This window comes from Rhinolophus hipposideros, assembly GCF_964194185.1.
Source record: "Rhinolophus hipposideros genome assembly, chromosome: 1".
NCBI classification, from domain to species: Eukaryota; Metazoa; Chordata; class Mammalia; order Chiroptera; family Rhinolophidae; genus Rhinolophus; species Rhinolophus hipposideros.
In genome coordinates, this window is record NC_138047.1 from 36,434,038 (window position 1) to 36,459,568 (window position 25,531).

At 43.2% G+C, this 25,531-nt stretch overlaps 2 protein-coding genes across 16 annotated transcripts in view; one reads left to right on the top strand and one right to left on the bottom strand.

The window, feature by feature from the left end:
* Positions 1–21,341, top strand: part of APBB2 (amyloid beta precursor protein binding family B member 2) — a 335,703-nt gene extending 314,362 nt beyond the window's left edge. For 11 of the 15 annotated variants that reach the window (XM_081059391.1, XM_081059395.1, XM_081059387.1 and 8 more), the window contains 6 exons: positions 6,023–6,137; positions 9,455–9,542; positions 10,220–10,303; positions 11,734–11,849; positions 13,244–13,423; positions 17,528–21,341. In XM_081059391.1, coding sequence (XP_080915517.1) covers positions 6,023–6,137; positions 9,455–9,542; positions 10,220–10,303; positions 11,734–11,849; positions 13,244–13,423; positions 17,528–17,695 — 751 coding nt within the window. In that variant the 3' untranslated portion in view covers positions 17,696–21,341. The remainder of the gene's footprint in view (positions 1–6,022; positions 6,138–9,454; positions 9,543–10,219; positions 10,304–11,733; positions 11,850–13,243; positions 13,424–17,527) is intronic. The other 4 variants (XM_081059386.1, XM_081059398.1, XM_081059385.1 and 1 more) reach the window with 1 other exon arrangement.
* Positions 21,342–22,068: 727 nt separating this feature from the next.
* The window catches only part of NSUN7 (NOP2/Sun RNA methyltransferase family member 7), a 35,725-nt gene continuing 32,262 nt past the window's right edge, over positions 22,069–25,531 (bottom strand). Inside the window, exons 11-12 of the mRNA XM_081059535.1 lie at positions 25,248–25,371; positions 22,069–24,732 (exon numbers count right to left, since the gene is read on the bottom strand). Coding sequence (XP_080915661.1) covers positions 24,094–24,732; positions 25,248–25,371 — 763 coding nt within the window. The 3' untranslated portion in view covers positions 22,069–24,093. The remainder of the gene's footprint in view (positions 24,733–25,247; positions 25,372–25,531) is intronic.

Consider the following 25,531-nt stretch of genomic DNA (forward strand, 5'->3'; position numbering starts at 1 on the left):
TAGCTGCAGCGCAAGTGCCACTGGCAGCTCTGAGGAGAGAAGGGGGGTGGGAGCGCCCTTGAGGGCTCCACAGGTGAAGGCTCCTAAAATGCCCCTTCAGCACACTGCCCCGTACCTCACCCAGGGTCAGAGCCACTGTGGGCCCTGCCTGGCATGTGACACCCCGTGGCACCTGATGCTCTTTCCTCCCAAATTCACACACACGAGTGGTGCTGGGCTGATCGCGAGGGTTTGGTTTCCACCGTCTGTCAGGAAGACTCTAGCTGTGGAGGTTTGTTTATCATAAAGCAATTACTTGTCCCCCTCAGAATACAGGAGAATCTCTAGACGATATTAAATTGTTCCTGCATGTGTGCAGAGAGTTTGTGGTCTTTTAGGATCATGACATTGATTGGACAAAACATCTGTCTGAAAGGCTGACTGGGGTGCTGTGCCGACCACTGCTGGAGATGGAGGCGGCGGCACAGGAGCGTATCGACTCTCCTTTCCGCTTTTGTGAGTGTTGGGAAAGTTCCAAAATGAGGAGTTTAAGGAAAAAGAAAAGGCGTGTGTACTCTGTTCTTTTCTCTCCCACACTCCTCGGTCTCCTGAAGCTGGGTCCCAAATTCCATCCTCCAGAGAAAGGGCCCAGGAGCCAACGTCAGTCACCGCAGACCTCTTTGTCGCGGTGACCAAATGGCCCGTCTCCTGCTGCTCAGCCTCTGCAGCTCTGGAGAATCCTTCGGGAACAGCCTTTCTTTGATGTCTTTGGAGCCAGCCTGTCCAGCTTTCCCCTCCCAACACTTTCTCCACCCACTCATTGGGCCCTCAGCTTCAACTAGCCCTTTAAATTCCTCTCTTCCTCGGGTTTCAGGCCTTGCTGTGTCCTTTCTTGTTCTCCACACTCCCGTCTGCTCCCCTACTTTAAGGGCTCCATGTCCACCTGTTTGGGGGGCCTGGCCACCTGTTGTCCCTCACTTACCTCCCACTTACTGTCCAACCTGGAACCTATCACTTCCCTTCCCCAAATCCCTCCCCTCTCCCTGCCCCAGGGATGAGGGTGCTTAGTTGTCCTGGGAGGGACCCCAGAATTATTCTTGATTCTCTCCCTCATCTACACCTATCAGTCCTGCCAGCCGTCCTTTCAGTACCTCTCTTCTGTTTCCTCTACCCTGTTCGCATGATGCTAACTTAGCCTGCGCCCTTTTTCATCCTCTCTCACCTGGACCATCACGGGAACCCTCAGTGTCTCCTTTCTTGACCCACTGCATTCCACCAGAAGGAACTTTTTAACACACATGTCAAATGGGCTCATGTGCCATGTTACAAGGCTTGGCTGGCTCAGAAGAAGGGCCAGACTCCTGGCAGGCAGAAGGCCCTCGCTCTGCAGACGGTTCCAGACAACTGTACAGCCTCCCCCAGCCGCCCCGGGGCCCCTCGCCACAGTCCCACGGGCATAGGCAGAGACTGGGAGTTCTCCCAGCAGTCTGTGGGCTTTCTTCCGTGCCTTTGCTCATGCCCATTGGAAGGTTCTTTAAATCATCCACTGCCCTTCTTACCCTGTGGAGGTCCTTATTATACTTCAAGATGCAGCTCAAAGCTCACTGGACATCTGTGTCGTTAGACAGTGGGCTTCCCAGGCTGGAACCTTGTCTGTCTGTGTTTGCATCTCTGGTGCCTGGTACAAAATAGTGTGGCTCAGAAGGTATTTGCGGAAGTGAATTAAATATTTTTTTAAAGATAAGTCTTTTATACTATAGCATAATTTTGTTAAAAGATAAAGCCAACTGGCAGCTATATTAGTTTCCAATTGCTGTAACAAATTATCACAAACTTAGTGACTTCAAGAAACACAAATTGTCTTACAGCTGTAAGAGGTCAGAAATCTAACATGGGTCTTATAGGCTAAAATCATGGTGCTGGCAGGGCTGTGTTCCTTTAGAGACTCTGAAGAAAAATGAGTTCCCTTGCCTTTTCCAGCTTTTAGAGGCTGCCTGCCTTCCTCGCCTCATGGCCCCTTCTCCTGGTTTTTCACTTGGAAGGAAAGTGCCTTCTTCTTTCCCTTGTAATTGTGTTGGGCCCCCTGAATAAGCCCCATGTCCGGATCCTTAATCACATCTGCAAAATCTCTCACAGGTTCCCTAAATTAGGACGTGACTATCTTGGAGGGTCATTATTCTGTCTACTACAGCAGCCTTTTTCAGAAGTCAGGTGCTAAAGAGCCAAGCTTTTAGAACAACCAGTTAAGAGATGTTTGGGTTTCACTCTACAGAATAGTGAGATTAGATCAGCCATATGTTTCATTGCACATGAAGGAAGTTGTTCAACTTGTCTGAAAAAGAGGCCTCACCGCCTCTTACAAATCCCCATGTTAGGAACTTTCAGCTATTTGAAAATGACTCGAAATAATGTTTCCTGGCAATAAAATAGAAGAGACATGCAAATCTCTTGACCTCCACGGTGAGGAGAGGAGAAAACTTGTTTTTTTCCTGGGAAGCAGACACAATCCCCTGAGGTTAGTTACTGGACTTACCCACTCTCATGGACCTATAGATTTCTACCACCCTGGTTGTTAGCCTGGTACCTGGGAGGGAGTAGGAAAAGAGAAGGCTGTAAAACAAATTGTTCAAATCCCCTAAACAAAGCCGGCGGCTACTGAGCTTTCCCTTTGGGAGGGTATGCGTTCCAGATGGTTGTCTTAGATGTTCATCGCTTTCTCCTGAGTCAGAAGAAAATGAAGATTAATAACAATTTTTTAAAAAATGACCTCTAAGGGATTGCATAGGAAATAACAGCGGGCACAGAGCTGAATCTGGTAGGGGTGATCCATTCCCTATTGATCGGGGCCTGTTTCATCCTCCCCCCTGGTAACCTTGGAATTGCCTCACCTGACAGCCAGCCAGCAGTCAAGGAGAACATGATGGATCTGGAAGCTTACACCATGGAATATCAGAACCAGAAGGGGCCCTTAGAAATCATGTTTTTCATGATTTTTTTTTTTAATATTCCCCCTTAGAGATGAGCATAGACTCCATCCCAAGATTGTCTACCTCAGAGGAATCACGAATCGGACTAGAATTTGGGTGGCCTGAATCCCGGCTCATTGCCCTTTGGCTGTTGCTTACTGTTTCTGAGAGAGGACAGGCAGAGTTGAGACCTGTATAGTAACTACAGCTCTTACCTTTGTCATGAGATCTTACCCTTTGTAGTACAGAATTGAACTACTATAAGCATTTAGACACAAGCAAAGTCCTGAGAGCCAGAGGGCCAGGCCGGCTTCTGGGCAGGACTGGACAGAGTACATGGAGTAGTGCCCTCCAGACAGCGCAGGGAGATGAGTGGTCACCAAGTGAGGAGAGGTACCATGAGTGGACACGGAAGCCCCCCTTTCTGGAGCAGACTCCTTATTTGGAAAAATGATGGAAAGAATTGATGGGACAAATTTTGGAACTCCTGAGATCCAGACAAAGATTTCTGGACTTTTTTCATGAGTGACCATAGAGCTTTGAAGAAATTTGACCTCAGAAAAATGGTGGCCGAATATGGACTCTTGGAAGGATAGGAGTTGTATGGAGTGAGACAGTTTGGGTATTTCTTTAGAATCCATCTAGGAAAGAAGAGTAGCCAGAGGGAGGAGGGCCCAAAACAGGCCTTCCCTTGAGCATGGGCCCCAAAAGTGATGTTTTCTCTCCATCTCTTGTTTGAGTAATATGTTGCCTTGGTGGTGGTTGAGACTAGGATGGAAAGGCCAGAAGAAAGCAGCATGGGAGAAGACTGTGCTCACCCCCAGTGTCTGGACCCAGCTCCTCCTTCAGCCCCATGGCTCAGCGCACTGTCCTGGGACCCTTCCATGCCTCTGACCAAGGGCCAGCTTTCTTGACAGGAAGTCAGGGTGTGAGCTACAGACTCTGTGCTTAAGGGAAAAAGGAGCCCGCGGTATGATGACCAGGCCTGGATGGGGTATCAGGGATGAATGAGGCACAAATCATCTTCACGGAGCTTCAAGGGGTTGTGCGGCAGAACAGCTCATCAGCAGACACCTCTGGTGGCCAGCAGAGCCAGGCAGCACCAGGAAGGGTGCTCACCCAGCTTCAGCTGAGGCCGAAAGCATGGCCAGAGCAAAGGCAGGGAAGCAGGAACCTGCTCAGAACAGCTGAATGGTGGTTGGGCCGGTGAGGAAGGGGTGGGTTCAGGACGTGTTCAGGAGGAAATACAGGCTGAATGTGGGGGGTTGGTACAAAGGGTGAGAGGGAGTCAAAAGGTTCTAGCATGGAAGACACCAACTCAGATGGAACACGAGGAAGAAGAAGGTTGGGGATAGCTGACATTGAGGGCGGGTGTGGACAGGCCGAGGTTCAAGTGCCTGTGGGGCAGTGAGGTAAATATGCCCCCTGATCTGGAGCCTGGACTTAGGGAGCCCCACTGCGGGGCTGCCTGGGCATGGCAAGGCGAAGGGGTGGCGTGGGGACAGGCTTTTCTGGCCCGGCTTTCATGACAGCCGGTTGCCTCCAGTGTGTTGATCCCTTTGCCTTTCCAAGGAAGCCAAGGATATCTTGAGGAAAGTGTCAAACATAGTCTGTGAAAAGACCGCCAGTTCTTACATTAAGAGAAAAAAAATTTTTTTAATTCATCTGTGGTTTATCTACAGACAGTATCCTGGCTTAGCAATATACCCACCGAAATCATTGCGATCTATTACTAGAGGGGTACATCTGAGCCTTTATTTTTCATAACCACTTTGATCATAAACCACTGCCCTCCAGTAATAGCAGTGAGAAATTTGGCATGGTTCTTTTGAAGCCAGGTAATGTCACAGTCAACGTCCTTTTCATCAGTAAAACAGATACTAACACCAGCGCCAGCTTCATGCTCGCGTGGTGCCTAAGCCGGCCTGTCTCCCTGAGCTCTGGGGTATGAGAAGTGCTCCAGTGCCCGTGGCAGGACTTCAGTCTGTGGCATCGCGTTGTGTTCCAACCCATCCTGTCATTGCCAGTGATCGTCCAGCAGCTGAGGGTCCGATCCCTTCTCCGTTTACACATCAGAGCCTATTGTTTTGCTTCTGCTGTACAACCATGTTTGTCACGATGTCATTCATACAAATTCATGTTCTTCTCAAGCCTGTTTTCTGTTTTGTAATCACAATATTTATAATCATAGTATTTGCTGTTTCTCTAGATAGAAGCTTTAAAATTCAGTTTTCATTAAGAGTTGTTAGAGATTCTAGGAGCATAACAGACCATGTTTGGGGAACATTGTACATTTTTTTGCACTTCATTTTATTGCGTTTCGCAGATAACTGCATTTTTTACAAATTATCAAGCCAGTCGATGGGCACCGTTTTTCCAACAGGCTTAGATAATGGTTAGCATTTTCTAGCAATAAAGTATTTTTAATTAGGGTATGTACATGGTTCTTTTTAGACATAACACTATTGCACACTTAATAGACTACGGTATAGTTTAAACATATTTTATATGCACTGGGAAACCAAAAAATTTATGTGACTCGCTTCACAGCATTGGTCTGGAGCTCAACGGGCAATATCTCCCAGGTATGCCTGAAATCTCAGTGGAGGTCAAAAATGACCAAACTGGAGCTGTCCTACTTTGGGAACATCATGGGAAGGCAGGGTTCTTTAGAAAAGAAATAATGCTGGGGGGAAAATGGAAGGCAGCAGGAAAAGAGGAAGACCAAATAGGAGATGGATGGACTCCCTGAAAGAAGCCATAGGCCTGAGTCTGCAGGAGCTGAGCAGGGCAGCCGAGGTCACGACTGTGTGGACATCACTCATTCCTGGGTCGCCAGGAGTCGGAGCCGACTCAGTGGAATGTAACACGCACATACCTGTAGTTGTTTTACTCAGAAACGAATTCCTGATACCCATAAAACTTCCTCTTTTATGTATCTGTTGACACTTTTTTTAACCATTGCATCCCTGTTTCCCACTGACATGCTGGCTACTAGTTCAGTTAACGTTCATCACCAGAATGTGTGTTGGTTAAGTTTCTTTTTTCTAATGTACTGATAAATTTTGTTTGCACAGAGACTTTGCTTATGTAGCAAGAGACAAAGATACAAGAATTTTGAAATGTCATGTATTTCGATGTGACACACCAGCAAAAGCCATTGCCACGAGCCTCCACGAAATCTGTTCCAAGGTAAGGTGGGTTAGGGCCCAGTGGTTCATCCCTCTCTTTTTTTCTCACTGCTCGAGCAGGGAGAGGAGTGTGAATGGGCAAGAGAGTGGGCACAAGAACCTACAAACCGAGCCCCGGAGAAGCAAGCAGACCGTTTGTTCAGCCAGCCTCGGGGATGGCCTCGCTGCATGCCAGGCCTTGTTCTAGGTTGCGCTCCATCTACAAAAGGAGTGGAGCCCCTACTGCCCCCCCCAAGTCTAGGAGTCTAATAGGACAGAACAGTGGCAGTGGCCTCGGAGATATGTACAGTGACCCAGCTGGAAAACAGGGCCACCTCATCTGAGAGTACAAACAGAAGGGACGGAGGTGAGAAACCACTTGCGGTGTGGAAATGCAGGCAGCCGAGGGTTCCCATGAGCACACACTGACTTCATGAGGACACACAGCAGCTTATGGAAACTAACCAGCTGTGAGGCAGGGCTGTGGTCACTGCCTCCCGGTGGTGACGTGCTGCTTCCCTAAGCTTCTGAATGAGAGCAGGCAGTCAGCATCACCATTCCATCCTCGTTCTCTCCCTCCCTCCTTCCCTCATTCCCTCCAGCACAGTATCCCTAAAACAAGCATTCCCACCCTCTCCTCAGCACTTCCATTAACGGGGTCTGTACTTTTCAGGAGACGGTTCCGTTATTGAGTGTCTCTGGCCGTTACGGAGTTCTTTCTTGTGTTGACCTGAAAGCTTCTTCTCTAGAACCTCCATATATTTACTTGAGATCTGTGGTCTGCAGCAGCACAGATCGATTCCTGCAGTTGGTCTCTGCTGGGCAGCCCTTTGTTGTGTGAAGATATTTGAGGTTGTGCCCGGTGCCTGGCACATTTACAGGTGCTGGACAAGTATCGCGAGTCTTTCTGCTCCTCACTTCCTCCCATCTCCAGAATCCCCACACTGCCTCTTAGCCACTTGCAGGTCACGTGGCTACCAGGCTCCTCACCCGTCCTCTTCTGGGCATAACCTGGTTGGTTCCCCTGAGTGAACAGTGTTCCCACAGTGAGCGGGCAGAGAACGGACTGTGGGTCACCCTGTCCTGTGACCTTCTTGGATACAATACTGGGGTGATTAATGTTCTTAGCAACCACATCTCCCTCTGGCTTGTATTCACGTAGTAGGTGGCCAGACCCCCAGGACACTGTCACCATCTTCCTTCAGCCAGGCCTTTCCATTCCCCAAACTTATGTACCCAATCTTTTAAAAACACGACTTTTCTGTCACCTCTGTTGCACATCACCTTTCCGGTTTTGTGGTGACATCGTGATCCAGCCTAACTCTCACAATTCCTCTCACAAGCTGGCAAAGCCCCCAGGCCACGGCCACCACCATGGCCCAGGCTGGTATCTGAGCAGCAGGAGCCGAGCAGGTGCAAGCCACAGTTCTTGCAGGAGGGGTGGGGCAGGGAGCTGTCCTCAGCCCCAAAAGAAACAGCCCACCAGCCTGCTGCTCTGACCCACGTGACAGGGACACGCAGGGCGGTGCCCGTCTTCACATACTTGCATTCACAGGACTGGAGCGTAGCTGTACATTTTGCAGGTTTCATTTTCTTCATTCACACAACAAATATAACAACACTGTTTATGTGCCAGGCACTGTTTGAGAAGACAGCAGAGACCAACACAGAAAAAAAGTCCTTGCTCTCGTGGAGCTTGTATTCTAGTGTAAAGCCGTCAGAAACATGGCCAGGCACAGAGTAAATGCTCAATAAACATTCCTTTTTATTACTGTCAGCAGTCCACTGTCCCAGGCACATCTGGAGATGGGCGGAGTAGAGCTCTGGGAGGAGTGGAGAGCATGGGTGGGGAATGTAGATGTGAATCACTTTGGGGGGCTTTCAAGTATAAGCTTCTTTCAGTCCCTAAAATTAAGTAAAGGAGACATTATTGTCCCAAACAGAGAGACAATTTGGAAGACAGCTGACAAATTTAGACAGTTTGAGAATAACAACAACTATAGCAACTAATACTTCTGAGTGCTTACATTTAATCCTCAGCATTGATATTATTAGGAACATAAATATTATTATCATCCCCATGTACAGTGGAGGAAATGAGACACAAGAGGTCAGGTGACTTGCTCAGGGCCCCACAACTATTAAGTGGCAGAGGTGGGATTTAAACCCATGTACAGTAGTCCTGCTTTAGCCGCAGTTTCACTTTCTTCGCTTTCAGTAACCCATAGTCAACCTCATTTTGAAAACATTCATTGGAAAATTCCAGAAATAAAGAATGGATATTGTAAATTGTGTGTCATTCTGAGCAGTGTAATGCAATCTCACACAATCCCACTGTGTTCCACCCGAGACGTGAGTCCTCTCCCTTCAGTGTCTCCACTCTGTATATGCTGCCCACCTGTTAGGCACTCAGTAGCCATCTCAGTTATCAGATCAGCTGTCATGGTATCAGTGCTTATGGGCAAGAAACACTTATTTTACTTAATAATGACCCCAAAGCCATTCACATAACTTTTATTACAGCATATTGTTACAATTGTTCTATTATTTGTTGTTAATCTCTTACTGTGCCTAATTTATAAATTAAACTTTACAGAGGGTGACATAGGGTGCCAAAAATACATATACACACTTTAAGAAAGGAAAACTGTATTAAAATGGTAATACTCAATATATGCCAATAACAAAAGATGAATACAAGTCACATTTGACTTCTGCAATTACAAGAGGTGCTCAAAGTGGTTACCATCAGTGTCCAGACACTTCTGATTACAGCAAACTACTGCTTGAGCAACGTTGACCAGAGTATGCACTTGTATACATTTTTTTGGCACCCCCACTATATAGGATTCGGTACTATCCGAGGTTTCAGACATCCACTGAGGGTCTTGGAACATGTCCCCCATGGATAAGGAGGAATGACTGTAATCTGTCCCCAGAGCCCCGAAAGCAGTACCTAAAGGTCATCATCCAGAAGCACTGTGGGAAGTCCATTGCTCCGTGTTCCACTGACTATAGTGGGCCAGCTGGTCCACGCGTGACCAGAGATGTTTGTTTGGGTTGTTTTTAGTAGAAATGAGAGTCTGGTGAATGGAAGAATAAATTTCAACCGATTAGGCGACTGTTACTATGAGGGATAGTCATTCACCTCTTATTCCTAGAGAAAATGAACACTGTTCTCCAAATATGCAGCTCAGTGATTCAGGGCTGGTAAGTCAGGTAGTAGACTAAAGCTGGTGTAAGCTGGAAGTAAAATCAGCTCAGGCACTTGACTGGCTCGAATAGCTGAAGACATGGGGTCCGTAACCACAAACCAAAGCTGTGTTTTCTTTTCTTTAGATTATGGCTGAAAGGAAGAATGCCAAAGCCCTGGCCTGTAGATCCTTACAGGAAAGAACCAATGTGAATCTCGACGTTCCCTTGCAAGGTAGGTCTGCGCCCTTCACAGTGGTACTCTCCATCCTCGTCGGGAGCCACAGGTGCTCAGATGGTTCCCTGGTGCTTCTGATCACCTTAAAAATCACGCTGAGCTCAACAAACGTGCTGAGCCGTGTACTTGGTGACCTCCCCTGGCGTAAAGTTGATTTTGTGTCAGGATTAGGCATGAAGGACCAAGATGATGGGTTTTGTTGTTGTTGGACAAGATTAAAGAATATTATCTAGTGGTTTCATAGCGCATGTAGAGCCGGAGATGAGGACCAGCTAGTTAAAAATTATGTGGGTTGATACGGGAGTGGGAGGGCTCGGTTTATTTCCTGCGATTGCACCCTTTGTGGTTTTCTCTGGGCACAAGCCACACCTTACAAATAGCACATCAAAAGCTGTTATTTAGTATACATCAAAGAGGTAATAAGAGCTTTAACACAACACATAGATTCCAGTTTCTGCTTTCAAATGTTTTTCTAAATAGAAATGAAAAGTTGAATGGGATTTTGATTGATAGAGCCCAGGTGTCTGTTCTTATAGAACAATGGCCTCGTTTACCTCAGGAAACATAGGCCTCAATGACACAGGGGGTGCATTCCAGATGACACAGAGTGATGGCTCTTTTTTATGTGTATGTTGAAACTACTGAGAAAGATGTGTTGCTTTTGTTCTGTGCAGTAGATTTCCCAACGCCAAAGACTGAGCTGGTGCAGAAGTTCCACGTGCAGTACTTGGGCATGTTGCCCGTAGACAAACCAGTCGGTATGTAAACATTTAGTCTTTGCACTTTGCAAGTGTTTGGGAGCTCAATGGAAGATGTTCACCGTCCCAAAAGGATGGGTCTACTATGTCACTCCCTTTCCTTGTCTTGAATCAGGCCACTGCACTGGCATGTGATCCCCAGAGTATAGGGACTTTGACAAAGCAGGCACATATTTCTCATTTACCCAGCATTCCAGAAATGCATGGCCCAAGTCTGTAGAGGGCTCTGCTGTTCTCAAGTGGGGCTTCCATCTCTGGGGCCAGGGCACCTTGTCAACTGGTGGGCAGATAGGAAGGGCTGAGGGAGCCCTCATGCGTTCCTTCCAAGGTGTGACCCAAAAAACAGTCTGGCAATTCCTCAAAAGGTTAAACATAGAGTTACCATTTGACCCAGCAATTCTGCTCCTACGCATATACCCAAGTGCAATGAAAACCTCTTCACGCAAAAATTTGTAGGTGAGTGTTCACAGCAGCATTATTCGTAATAGTCAAAAAATGGAAACAACCCAGTGTCCATCAACTGATGAATAAAATGTGATACTGTCATACAATAGAATTTTATTTGGCAATAAAAAGGAATAAAGTACCGAAACATGCTACAACATGGATGAGCCTTGACAGTATTAGGCTTAAATGAAAGAAGTCAGTCACAGAGAACCACATACTGTATGATTCCTTTTGTATGAAATGTCCCAAATAGCCAGATCTCCAGAGATAGAAATTAAATAAGCGATTGCCTAAGGGTAGGGGGTACTGGGAGGGAATGGATGACTCCTAAAAGGTATAAGGTTTCTTTTTGGGATGATGAAAAATTTCTAAAATTGATTGTCGTGAAGGTTGCACAACTCTATGAATATACTAAAAACCATTGAATTATATACTTTAAATGAGTGACTTGTGTTGTGTGAATTATATCTCCATGAAGTTGTTATTCCCATCCCCGCCTCCCCCCCCCAAAAAAAAAACAGCTGTGGAAACACCCAGCAAAAGTGCCCCATTGAATAGCACACACATAGATTCCTTGTAAAGGTGCCACTACACTTGGCCTTATTTAAGTAACAAAGTAAGATAAGGAAGATTGGGGTATTCTGGTAGATGCTGGCTTTGGTTGGGTCCCCTTTTCCAAGGCTCTATGCTTAGAAAAAAGGTTGCATTTGCTTGAGTGCTATTTATACACTCGGGGCTGGGGAACCTTTGGCGAGCGAAAGAGGAAGGAGTATTGTGGTCTGATTAGCTAGGACATGACATGCTATGTCTCTGCAATTTCTCATTACCCTTCTTTCTGAAAAAGCGAGCATTTCTTTTGTTTCAAGCAAACATGAGTAATGAAAAGTCTCCTGGGGCTATTAAAGAAAAGACCCGTTTGGACCCACATTTGAGCGTGGTAAATAGTTTTAGAGCCTTTTTTCCGTTATCCCTTCCATCCATAGGAATGGATACCCTCAACAATGCCATAGAAAGTCTCATGACCTCAGCCAGCAAGGAGGATTGGCTGTCAGTGAACATGAATGTGGCCGATGCTACTGTGACTGTCATCAGTGAAAAGGTAAGAAGGATCGAAGACGTAGTTTGGCCTGTCTGGGTTACGGTGAGGTTTTGGATACAATAGTCTTCCATGAAACTTAGCCACATGGTTTGGTTTTCTGGCCACTCTCTTAGCTCCAGTATTGACTGAGCTGTGTAGTCTAGGGTTGGGGCGCAGGAGATGCTTCTGTTATGGAAAGTCCAGCAGTTTAACAGTAGCAGGGGCTTTTGGTCATCTTGAGAAAGGCCAGCATTAGCCTCAACTCAAATTATCCTAGTTTTGTGGTTGAGGAAACTGAGGCACAGAGACATTAAGTAACTACCCAAGGTCACAGAACTAGAAGTAGCAGGGCCAGGATTTGAATACAGGCAGTCTGGCTCTAGACTCTACCACTTTCTGCCTCTCTGAAGGACCTGCCATGGAAAGACCACAAGTCCTTGGCCTGCTCTTCTGTCTACTAGCAGGTCACCTTCAAGCCCAATTCACCTTCTAAAGAACAGGACGATACTCGCTGACCCTGCCTACCTCTCCAGCCTATGGTGCTGGATTTTCTTTACATCTTCAGACGTGTCATGCCGTTTCCTACCTCAGCATCTTTGCAAGTTCTACTCCTTCTGTGCTCCACCCCTTTGTCTTCTCCAGATTTCAGCCTAAACATCATTTCTCCCAAGAAAACTTTCTGGCCTCTCAGACCAGCTTAGTTTGCCTGGTAAACAACCCCGTAGCACCTGAGTGAATACTTAATAAGTCAAGATGTTAATGGTCCAAAAGTCAACATGCTGGATGGGTTTACTAATTTAAAAATTGCATGTGGCTGCTGCAAAGGACCTGGTGTTCATAAGAGTGAATACTGAACAGTTCTTTACGCTGTGTCATATGGATACCATATGGATACCAATTTGTGAAGAAGAAATGACATGGCAATTTTTTGTTTTACATGGTTTTATATAGAAATACGATGCAATGTGCTGTTTAGCTCGGGAAGAAGAACTGGATGGAAAGTGATCCGTGGCTCATTTTCTTTTCTCTGAGTGCTCTGGGGTTTCCAGTGGGCTCACCTGACCAATGATCCTGTATGGGCCAGACGTTAGAAGTATGCATGACATCGTCCTACCCGCAGTGAACTCACAGGCGTGGAGCGTAGTGGACAGAGAATGGAACACACATATGCCACGGTTGCAGTACATTTTAGAGCAAGATTAAGTGCCAGAATGAGACACCACAGCAGTTGTAGAAACTTGCCTTTCTAGAATAATACAAGTTGTTTCTAAGTTCAGCCTGGCTGTGTGTTTTTTTAATACCAGTCCCTATAGGCAGCTGCTCTAAGCTGGATTCTGTGGTTTAAGGTCCGAACGTGTTTGTGACGTTGCCTGGCTCCCCAGAGAGAGTGAGCTGCTGAACAATGTGTCTTGCAGAATGAAGAAGAAATCTTAGTGGAGTGTCGTGTGCGATTCCTGTCCTTCATGGGCGTCGGGAAGGATGTCCACACATTTGCCTTCATCATGGACACTGGGAACCAGCGCTTTGAGTGCCACGTTTTCTGGTGCGAGCCGAACGCCGCTAACGTGTCCGAGGCGGTGCAGGCCGCCTGCATGGTGAGTGGTTCCCCTGCACAGTTGTCCCTTCCTCACACCCCTGCTTATGTTTTCTGTGCCATAAAGTAGAACAGACTTACTGATTGACCAGAAGAAAAGCCTACTGTCAAAAGTAACGCCTTGCTATGTGACACCCTCATTCCTGTGGACAGAGTCAGTACGATAAGCAGTTTGCCTTCTGAAGAACCAGGGACACCTGCAAGAAGCAGGGCCGGATGGAGCCAGATTGTGTCAAGACCCCAGTGTCATTGGAAAGGATGACCTTTCAAACCACAGATCTTGATCCCTAGTTAATTTAGGTTGTGGTCAGGAAAGGTTGGTCATGCACGAGTTTGTGCTGTTTGGAACCAACTCAGTACTTTTTAAAAAATGTACCGAATGATTTTTATTTCAGATAGTTTATGTGCATTGTTCTTACATGTTTTATTTACTTTTTATCTGTGAACTCAATATATGTTTCCAGCAACCATGTTAGGTAATTATTAGTTTGTTTTATTTATGAGAAAACAGGCTCGGAGCAAAGCATGGGCCCCCGGGCAGAGTTGGTAAGTGACAGACACTGTTCAACCCCACAGTTTCGGGGTCACAAAGCCACTGCTCTTTGCATCACGTATATGATTTCAAACAAACAAAGATACTCTGTCATTCATTCTGCAAATATCCTTTGAGCACCTGTGATGCCAGGCACTGAAAAAGTTCTGGTACAAATGCGGGAACTGTGAATGTAGACATCCACGCCGGTGCGTGGTATATTCCAGTAAAAGCTGGCTGGGTGGGTGGGCCGCAGTGGAAGGAGAGAGGTCCCTATCACGAAACGCCTGTAATGCCATGCCACGGTGTCGTGCGGGGTCTCCGGTCCCGCTCCCCGCACAAGAACGCAGGACATGGTAAGGCCAAAAAGGAACACCCTACACGGAGCCATAGGTAGGGGAGTCAGACCACTATGGTCTTGCTGGCAGCTGGGTTGGAGACACAGGAAGCAGGAGCCACACTGTCTGCAACCTGCTGTCCACTTCTCTGCAATCCATAATCCACATTCCGCCGCTAACTGCAATTGGCGCTTGCCAGCCCAGCCACTATTTACTTGCTAGCCCCCATTTTTTCTGCTAGTGTAGCCACAGCAGTTATATTAGTGGCCAATGGCTCACTGATTACAGCTGACGGCCAACTAGCCACAACTGATGGCCTCCAATCACAGTTGATGGCCATTTACTACCTGAGCCAGCACCTTTCTATGTGAGGCCTAGAGCCTGGAAACTGCTTTCTGGGGCTCTGTCCCCACACACGGTGTTTATCTTCAGCAGAGATTGTTAAACAGCTGAGTGAATTGACCCTATTAGATTTTGAAAGTGTACTCCAAAACAAGAAAACAAAATGGAGTGGAGGATTGGTTGAAAGGACGAGGCTAAGGTGGGGAGGTCAGCCCGGAGGCCAGGTGATGGTCTAAATGAGCGTCGTGGAGCATGTAAACCAGGAGCGTGGCAGTGGGGTAAACAGGAGCAGGTGGCTTGAGAGATGGGCTGGGGAATGAGGAATGCTGGATTTTGAAGCCCCTGTGCTTTCTTTTCATTCAGTCCACCATTTATGTGCTGCACTCTCGGAAGTTGAAGTAAGACTAAACTATGATCCTTGCATTATGGGGTTCAGGTGTATGGGGGAGACACGTGATCCCAAATTCTGTTGGTGTGGAAGGTGTTATAACTACAAGTGTAACATTGCACTGGATTGAGAAGTGACTGGAGGAAAAAGAAATGGAGGTCCTGGAAGTGGATCGCTCACTGAGTCTGACAGCGAAGGGTGGCTTGCAGCACAGCATTGAGGCGTTTGCTCACTTGTTTTAAGATGGGGGACATTGGTGCGTTTTTTAGGCTGAGGGAAATGAACCAGTGAAACTGAATTGAAATGAAGTCATATGTATAGGGCAAGGTGGGGGAGGTAGCGTAAGAGCCTGGGGGCGGGGCTTAGCCTGCTGATTGGCTTCGAGTGACTGACACTGGCCAGAAGCTTCCAAGAATCTGGGAATGAGTGGAGTTTAAAGAAATTGAGGGAGTTCTGTGGTTTTACATACGCTACATTGCTGGGTTAAGGAGGAGGGGAAAGGATGAAGTGGATGGCAGATGGCAAAGGTGAGGAATTAGAAAAGAGAGCTGATTGACTTTTATCATAAAAGATGTCTTTGAAATGGAGAGGGAAGGGAAGACCTGGTGGTGTGTACTCATTAGCTGGCTTTATTCTTACTTATTCTAAGTCCTTTGTTAGATGTATAACTTCCCCGCGCTCTGTGGAGCCAGGATACTAACTTAGATATGCCTGCATGGAAGGGAGCCAGGGTGGCAGAGGGGTCAGCATGACCCTCCTGAGCAGGTGCAGGAGACAGAGACGGAATGAAGGGGCTGTGGGAATACAGAGAATGGGAGAGTTCAGGCAACCAGAATTGGAGGATGACTGTTGAGGTATTTCATAGAACTGAAAAGGTTCATAACAGATGGTTTTAGTTATAAAATGAATGGCTTTCGGCCTTAATTACACATTTCAAATGCTGATGATGATTAAATAATTAGCTTTATCACTGATTAAGTCTTCTGATAACCAGACCCATTTTCGCTCTAAGAAACAATTTTCACTCATTTGGTTAACTGTTTTAATTTTATTAGGGCCATCAGCTGTAGTGGCTCAGCCAGTCCTGTATCATAAGGCATGCTGATAAAAATCAAAACTTTCTTTACTCTCTGAATCCGGTGTTTATACCTCAGAGTCTTTCCTCTTGATTCACATCTGTATGATTCTCCCATCTGCAATATTATGCATGAATTTATACCATCTGAAATATCTATAGTGAAAGCACATTCTTTTGAATCTAGTTAATCTTTAGGCATATTTTGCAGCTGTGGTAGAGGCCCAGCTGAAGATACTTTGGTGAAATTTAGAATAAAACAAGGGGATCGTGAATGAAAGGCACGAGGCGCAGTTTTGACTCGGCCTGGATGCACACAACCAGTGTTGGGAGTCCCCGGTCCAGCGTACACAGCTGCCCGGCCTTAGAAGTATGTGTCTGGGTTGGGATGCAGATCCAGCAAGACGCCTTACCCGGAGGAGACCGTGATACATCATTTCCGGCGTGATTGGATTGCCGGGGGCTAGTTCTGTGGCCTGTGGGCTCTGACGGAGCGTTGTGACCTCGCATCTTGCTGTAGATGGTTTCTGCTTCTCGGAGGAAACAGCAGCCTGTTTCACAAGTGTCCTGAGGAACCTATTAATACTTAAGTCAATTTTTAAATATCAGCCATAGAGTTACTTTGAAGTGCCTGGATTAGAAAAAACCACTTGGTAAATTTTAACTTTTTGTCTAATTTTGAAGAATTACTTATCTTTGCATTAATACAAAGGTAGGTAGATTGTGTTGTTATATTTTTGAAGGATAGAAACTGTCCATGGTGCCAGTGCTAATGGTTTTTTCAATTAATCTATTAAGATTTAGACTTGTATATAAAATGTGTCCTAAAATCTGTTAAGATGTCAATCTTATTAAAGCAGGAAATAGGGAAGAGAACAAACATTTATGATTGCCTTCTGCATTGCTAGGCCTATTTTAGGCATTCTACAAGTACTCTGTAATCATAACACTCTCTGTAAAGGTCCCCATTCTTCAGCCATTTTACAATTGAAGAATCGGAGATTTAATAACTTGGAGTTACATGGTTCAGAAGCAGTAAAGCCTAGACTGAAACTGCCCTTTCTACTATGCTGTCTTTCCATTAGCCGTTGTATGTGTCTCTGAGGAAAAATTTAATTAGTAATATCTCTTCCCATCCTTTTTCATTAGCTCTTTGACTATGAGGTATGTGAATTGCAGCCTGTCAATATAGAGGACAAGTAGAGGGTGGAGATGGGTGGAAGAAAAAGATGGCAAAAGCCAAAACACCTTTGAGGAGCCTAATGATATTTTAAGAGAATTTAGAACGCTCCACTTTAAGAAAAAAATAATAAACTCTTGAATTCATGTTTAGGAGCTAGTAAATGTATTAGTGATGAATTAAAGTCACATTAAACAAGAAGGGAGGATATGTTATTAATGACCATAGAATATGTTTTGTTTTATTTCAGTTACGATACCAGAAGTGCTTGGTAGCGAGGCCGCCTTCACAGAAACTTCGACCACCTCCTCCGCCAGCAGACTCAGTGACCAGAAGAGTCACAACCAATGTAAAACGAGGGGTCTTGTCCCTCATTGACACTTTGAAACAGAAACGTCCTGTCACAGAAACGCCATAGCTACGTATGTTAAAGGATTCTGTAATATTTACCTGAAGATTGAATAGCTACACTAAAGATGAACTGATATCTGACCTTCCATTCAGTTGCTGATGCTTTGTCTTCAGAGAATTTATCCTTAACCAAACAGTGTTAGACAAGCATGTTCTCTCGTCTTGCCACCATCATGTGATATGAAAAGAAGCATGACTAATTTTTTGCTGTCAGTAAGTTACATCATGAGCAGTGGAAGGTCTTTTTCTTATTGTAAATATTGTGAACATTACTTAACTTCACACACAGAAGAATGTGGCCACACCCCTCCTAGTGAACTAATGCGGAGTCCTTGGAGTGAATGATGCCTGAATTAGTTTCCCTGTCTTCTTGACTGGATCTGTCACAAGCAACTTTGAAGTCCAACAGCACTTGGCCCTGTTTTCAGCATTGGAGTAGACACTGTAAACCAGATACCATTGAAATGCCGTAAAAATAGGATGTTTTAGTTATTCATAAAATGATCCTTTTGGTTGACAAAATTGGCTCTTGGCATCAGTATAGAAACCAACTGACAGCTTTCCTTGATGAGTTCTTTGACACATGGACACCATTTCCTGTCTACAACTGTTTGTGGGGTGTTGCGGGGGAAAAAAAGTGAAACTTCAGAATTGAAAAACCGCATTTCAGAAATTAAAATCGAAAAAATTAGCCTTTTTTTCCAGATGGTTTGCAAACTGATTATCAAGAGAAAGAGATTATCAAAATCATAATGCATTTGGGTGGGACATATTCAAACTTCTGCCTTATATTGTACAATGCAGCTAGAGAATTATAGTTCACTATGGCCATTCTCTACATAAACATTAAAATGGAATATTCCTCATAAGCCTTTCGTCCTTAGTTTGCTAATTAGCAAATATGCAATTTGGAGTTGAGGAAATGTCATTTATATTTCACATCTTCACCATCATGTTTTGTCAGTCCCAGGCCACCTCCGAAGTAAACATTCTGCTTGGATTCTAGGAGATCTAGCTCAGTTTTACTTTACCCTAATGCGTTTTGCCCAGAAAGCTGTCTGTCCATCATGTATTGTCCATGGCAACCAGTTATATTAAATTGAACCTTTCTTGAATTTATGTATTTAGTATTAGACTTTGTTGGACTCCACTAGAGATATTTTTAAATCTATATTGTTTTCCATTTTATTTTCAAGAGTTAAAAATTTCCTATCACAGCAAAATATGCATAAAACAATGGACTATTTAACAATTTCCCCCAAAATAGCACTTTCCTGCTTCTCTCTATATAAATATGAAACTTAGCTGTAAAGATTCACATATTTGGACCCTTGTTGACATTGTTTTAAAAGGAATTTACTAAGGAGATCAATCTAAACATTAGTGTTGTTTTTTAATGTCAAAAGTAACATTTTACAACACCCAGTAATAAAAGTAACTGCTTTAGTCACTATGTACTTGTCAAATGGTTTCCACATTCTTGTCACATTTGAGCCTTATACGGGAGAGAAGGGAGAGAAGGTACTAAATGTACCTGAGAAAAGTAGGAAGTACCAGGAGGCTCAGTCAGCCAGCCTAAGATCTCAAAAGTTAACGAAAAAACCAGAACCAGGACCCACGCTTCCCAACTCCCAGTTACAAGTTACGTTTCCACACCAGTCGGGAAGTCTTTCCAAAATTACTCTGGGCACATCCAGTTGTCAGGAAATCTTTGAATTCCCTGGATAAGTAGGGAAATGTGTTCAAATTACTCACACAGTGGTATGAATGATAAACCTTGCCTTCTCTCTGTCCAGGACTGTTTCCCTGCAGTGCCTCGACCGTGTTACAGAGGACAGGATTCCATGTGCAGTACCGCCTGTTCAACCAGCCAGGTTTTCCACGGGTGATGTTACGTGGTAGAGAGATTTCTGATTCATGATACTAGGCTACCAGAGAACAGGATGGAATGAGTAGGTGGCCTCCTGCTCTGTTCTCTCAGAATTCTGGAATTGTTGCTAGCACCTTAGTGTTAGGACAAAAAAGATGCCACTCTAGAAATGAGTTCTGTTGCTCACCAGCTCATGTACCTCTATCCGAAGTAACCAATGCCATCTTAAAGTATTGCATTAAGAAAATCCTTCCTGTGCCCTTTGAAAGCTGTTCAAAATTCCATCATGATCTTTCATCCTGATCTCCACAGTGAAACGTTTCAGTGTAATACACTTCAAAATTCGGAACAAGTAGTCCACTTTTATATTGGAAATCTCTACCAGAACCTCCTGTTTATTTTTAAGGCATATGTTTGTTTGTTTTCAGGATCAAGAATACTGAACTAGCTTTAAGTAGCAAACTGATTTATATATGCAATTATAGGATACTTTAGGATGAATGATAGCCTTTATGTATTGAAAACTTTACTGCAGATACTTTGTTTTGAAGATAGCTTTGCATACTAAATGCGATTAATTTTGTAGAATTATGTTAAACAGTGCGTTCAGACACATTCTGCCATGGCCAAAAAAGTATGTATGAAAGTATGTGTGTATTTTTCTGTGAAAGGATGCCAGTGTTTTACCTGATATTGTAGTGACACTTCAGTTACCTATGCATTCTTTGTATCTGTGACTCGGTAAACAGGCAGCCATGTTCACTATGCCTTGTATGTCTTACCATTTTTTAATCAACCTGTTAAATACAGCTTAAAATATTTTTATTTTATTTATTCTATTTTTACGGAAATATACTGCATTATTGTGTTAATGTGTTATCTTCCCTGGATATTATCTCACACTGTGTCCAGGTCTAAGTAATCTCAGTGAACTATATACATTGCCTAAAAGGTGGTTTTGTAATGACTTGTAGTCACATTTTATTAGCGTATGTAGAAGAAAAGGCAAAATGCTTCAAGTTCCCTTTAGTTTTGAAAGCCAGATAGCCCCAGACCCACTGCCTCCTCTGTGTTCCCGGGCAGCATCAGGGGCAACGGCCGACATGCCTGTGGCTAAGTTTTCCTTTGCAAAGCGAAGCACCGTTTCTATATCCTTCACAACAGTGTGATCGCATCTAAAGGAGAGACACGAGTCCATGTGCCCTTTGTTTCCACCCGTAGCTAATGAGGACCATTATTTTTGTTTGTGTCTGTCTGATGCATGAAGCCACATTAGGCTCATTTCCATTAAAATAAGTTCTTGGTGTAAACTGTTGGCACTGCTACTTTTTAAAAAATCCACTTTATGATTTTATGATGGGCATTGGTAAGACGATTCTACAGAAGGTAGTTTACTGGAAGCCCTAAATCTTTCATCCTTTTCTTGTATGACACACTCGTTTCATAAGCATTGCAACACAAATTCAAGATTTTAATAACATGAAAAAAATAATTCTCTGATGTTAGCACAATGTAACTAGTGAAACCATTCACTCTCTAGCGGTGCCAGGCTTACTTAACCTACTACACAGCTTGACATATGTTACACGGCCAGTAAAATGAAGTTTATTTCAGCTTCAGGGGAAAAATACTGTTCACACTTTATCGATGAGAGCACCCCCTGCCATCCAGAGCAGTTTGTTTATCCTGGAAGAACATTTGGTTTTGCTTTCTGCCCCTTTTGCTGTTGTCCACTTTTACACATTTAAATGTAACATGTTGTGAGAATAAACTTAGCTGCATAAAGTGTTTGGCTCATTTATCTGACATCATGTCAGTCATATATATCCAGGAATAGAATTACAAGTTTAGTGTCTCTTCACTAGTCATTTTCAGAATTATTCTTACCTCAAATTAAAAATAATTTTAGTAATGTAATTAGTTACATCAGTGACTGTTGTGATTAGTTATTGCCTATTTCCACCTGGTAAGAACTAGAAAGTAAATTTTGGGTCATTTCTCACACCATTCTTATTTGGAAGAACAGTCGACATTCTGGATGCACAAGCCTATTTAGTCACCAGCTTGAGGCTGTGTAAGCAGTCCTTTTAGTGCTAAGATAGTCTATTTTCGATTTCCTTTAAGAACCTGACACAGAATGAAGAATAGAGTTTTACAAGCACTAAATCCCAAGTCAAAGGTAACTAGAAAAACAAGTCAGTTGAATCTGATTTAGTTTAACTGTTAGATATGTGGAAGATGATAAATAGAATTTAAAGTATGCACCCATTTTTGGCTCATCTTCCATTTCCTCTGGTAGGTCGATCTCTTACTCTATCAAAGGCAGTAACTCTCAAGGAACAAAATTTCATTTTGGTTTCAGGTATTGTAGAGACAAATAATTTCAGGTAAAAATCTGAATTTGCTATTGGATTATCTAAATACCAGTAACTCCATTATTTTAGATTTTTGCAACACTTGACTCTAAGAATCTCAAGAAAGAAGAATGTCAGTGTTACCAATACTCTCATAGAATGCTCACATACTGTTTTTATTCCAAGTTCTTTTTACTATTTAAATTTTTTAAATAATTGGTATGTCATTACAAAAATCTCAAGAAAACCGCAGATTTAATTATGAGTGGTTTAATTCGGAGTCTCCATATACTTCTAAAGAGAAAAATCATTGAGTGACAAGATGCATGTTATGAGATACTGAATATAAGTGGTTCAAGTTGTGACATGACATGAATCACGCTGCTAAAGAGATCAGAAAAATATCCTGAACTATTTCATGAATTTTCTTAACATCACAAAAAATTAAAATCTCAAACCTGCTACTTTTGCACAATGGAGTACTTACTTTTCCAGCCTGAGGCAGGGGGAAGAGGGCAGGAAAAAGATAAAAGATTCCTGGGATAAAATAGCAGCACTTCAAGAAACCAAGTTCAGTTCAACTGCACCGGCCCCCAGAGGTACAGAATACTCTACGCCACAGAGTGGGAATAAGGATGAAACACTAATTTTTAGAGCCAAGCAATACATCGTTTTTGATTTTTTAAATTAGTAAAATAAGCAGAGCACTCAAAATATTTCTGTACATTTTAAGAGTCATGAGAATGCTTTTGGAACTTAAAATGCAATAAGCCTCGTTTGAGTATAAAAAGTTTTGTTTCTTCACTGACAATTTTTACCGATAAATGTAAATCTTCAGCGAAAAGAAAAGTAACTTACTACTACTAAAATTATATTCACCATTTCTTATCCTCACTTCAAGTTAGAAAAGAAAGATAGAATATAAGAGCTGAAATAGACCTAAACATTCATCTAGAAGAAGATAATGTTCTACTAAAATCATGCCATCTGAACTGAACATTTAGAGATTTACAGAACACTATTCAACACAACTGGATTCTGAAAATAGAACTAAATTCAAACTATGAATGTGTCTACATTTTTTAAACAATAGGACTTATAGTTGTAACTTACTCGAGTTCATGTCAAGCAGTTTCTTTTGCTATAATGAAGAAAGATCAATAGACCCAGAAATGATAATCATACCAACTTTTGATACGCAATTGATAATACATTCAAAATGAATTGACTTTAATTAACATAGTGCCATATTTTAATTGCGCATCAGAAATGATTTACCAAAATTTGATTACTGTGTGCCATTTGAAATGACTTGTGGATTTTAGTACTTGACCTGATCTTTGAATAGAATCAGAAATTGTTACGGGTTTCAACAATAGATGTCACTTGTATTCAACAGTTTGCTTCTTCCTCAGAATTACTACTATTTAGATGGAAAATTGCTCACAGTCACTTTTTTACAACAGTATTTGGCATAAATAGCAGGGAGAGCTGATTATGTTCGATCTGCTCAGAGTCCTGGAAGCTCTCAACAGTTTTCACTCTGTAAATGGACATCTGAACGACCCTCGCCTGGAACTTTGGAACTTATCCTTTCTACTCATCCTCAACCACATTACAAAACTTATAGCACCCCCTGCTTAAAGACTAGTTTGATATTTGAGAATCTCAATAATGACTGAAAATGTTCAACTACAACTGACTAGATGCTGAAGAGCAATCTGAAGTCGGTGCAGAGGGTAGCGTCTTTTCCATATCTGCTTTCTATTAAACTGCCTCACAAATTAAGTTTGAAAAAAGGCCTGTCATGAGGCAAATTTTTCCCTTCAGGAAAAATTGTTGCAGCTTTCTTTTTAAAAGTGGTGTCCTAAGTCCACACTGAAAGTGAACAAGAGTGAGACAAGTTCCAACAGTTAATACTGAGTCTACAAGTGGACATTCTAGAACAGATCAGCATTGAGCTGTTGAAATCTCTTAATTTTGCTTTGTTTAACCACCTCCATTATTGCTTCTCATTTGTCTTAATTCTCTTGAAGGTAATATCACATTTAGACAAAACTAAGTGACCAAAAAAGATGTGTATCTTGTGTAGGAATGTCTAACCTTCAGAGAAATAGCAGACTTTGAAAAAAAATCAACTGCTCTTGACCCCTGTAAAAAAAAAAAAACAACACAAGACAGTCAAAGCCATGGTCGGCGACATCTGAGTAGGGAGGAAGGTAAGTTTTCTTTAGGCTTTTCCCCTTTTCTGGATATTGATGGTGTGGAAAAGTAACTGGGCACAACAGTCTTAGGTCCAACCCAATGACAGTAAAAATGTTGAGTTGGTATCTGAGGTCTAATCACTTGGGGACTTGAAAATGGCAGCATTACTGGAGGCAAAACAATCTCTACGGGTTTCAGTGCAACCATTCTGTCCTCTGGGCGATGTCTTACGAAGTGTGTCGGACGTTCGTACGGTCTGGAGGGAGCTGTGTTCTTCATAAATGCAGGCACTAAAGGGTTGGTGGCAGGCTTGTTGGGTTTTCTGACCTGTGAGGGAGGACCCACTTGAGTTGTATTTTTCTGTGGAAGAGATGCTTTCGTTGTTGATGTTTCTGACCGATTAGCATTTGCATTCGTTTCTCGATTCAGGAACTCAGCAATTTTCATTTGGATGCTGTTACCATCAGTAGTGGAAGCTTTTGGCAATGATGTTTTTGATTTTTTCTTCTTCTTCTCTTGTTTTGAAGATTTACCCAACTCAATCCCATCCAGTAGACCCTTTGCTGCAGCGCGAGCCAAAACATCTTTCACAGATACTGTCTCAGATGGGTCCCGCTACAATTAAAGAAGCAGTTAATAAATGTGAGAGTTAACTATTAGTGGGTATATTACAAATATTTATCAGTGTTTAAGCAAAAAATAAGAGTATGTCATACTGGAAAAAAATGGTTTTTTTAGGCCTTAGTCCCTAATATATCCCATAAGCCTCAGCAAATGACTTTTTTTGTACTTAAACTTCCCCATTTATGAACCTGACAAAAAAAAACAAAAACAATTACAGAGCTTATTTCTTATATGTAAAATAGACTAAGTAGATGCTGGCAAAGTGCTTGTTTGTAGAGGTGGGGGTGGAGGTCAGACAAGGAAGGAGCCCTCCAAAGTATAAAGATAGAAATAGGGATTTTTTTTTTTTTTTTTTGCTACACAGTAATAATATTTTCGGCCCTTTAGCTATTTATAAAATAAGCACACCACTACAAAATGTCCATAAAGTTACTAGGTCCCTTTTATGATGCTCTGTTGATTCTTAATTACAAAGTATATGCATTGAGATTTTTATTTCCCCTTACCTCCCTTGTTAGAACAGAAAGAAAACAGCCATTGGCGATTTCAGATGGTTCTATTCTGAAAAATTTATCTGCAGACAAATGTATTTCCTTTAAGGAGCACAGTGGAAGGACGGGAGGACTGCGCCTGCAGTGGACAGGAGCAAACAGTTCACAATTAGAATGGCTGATTTGCCAATCAAGGGAGACAGTAAATTGCAACAAATATTCTTCTATTACGTTTAACCAATCATTTAAACAAATATTCCAAATAGGGACAAAATGCTGAAGCAGTACAACACTACTGA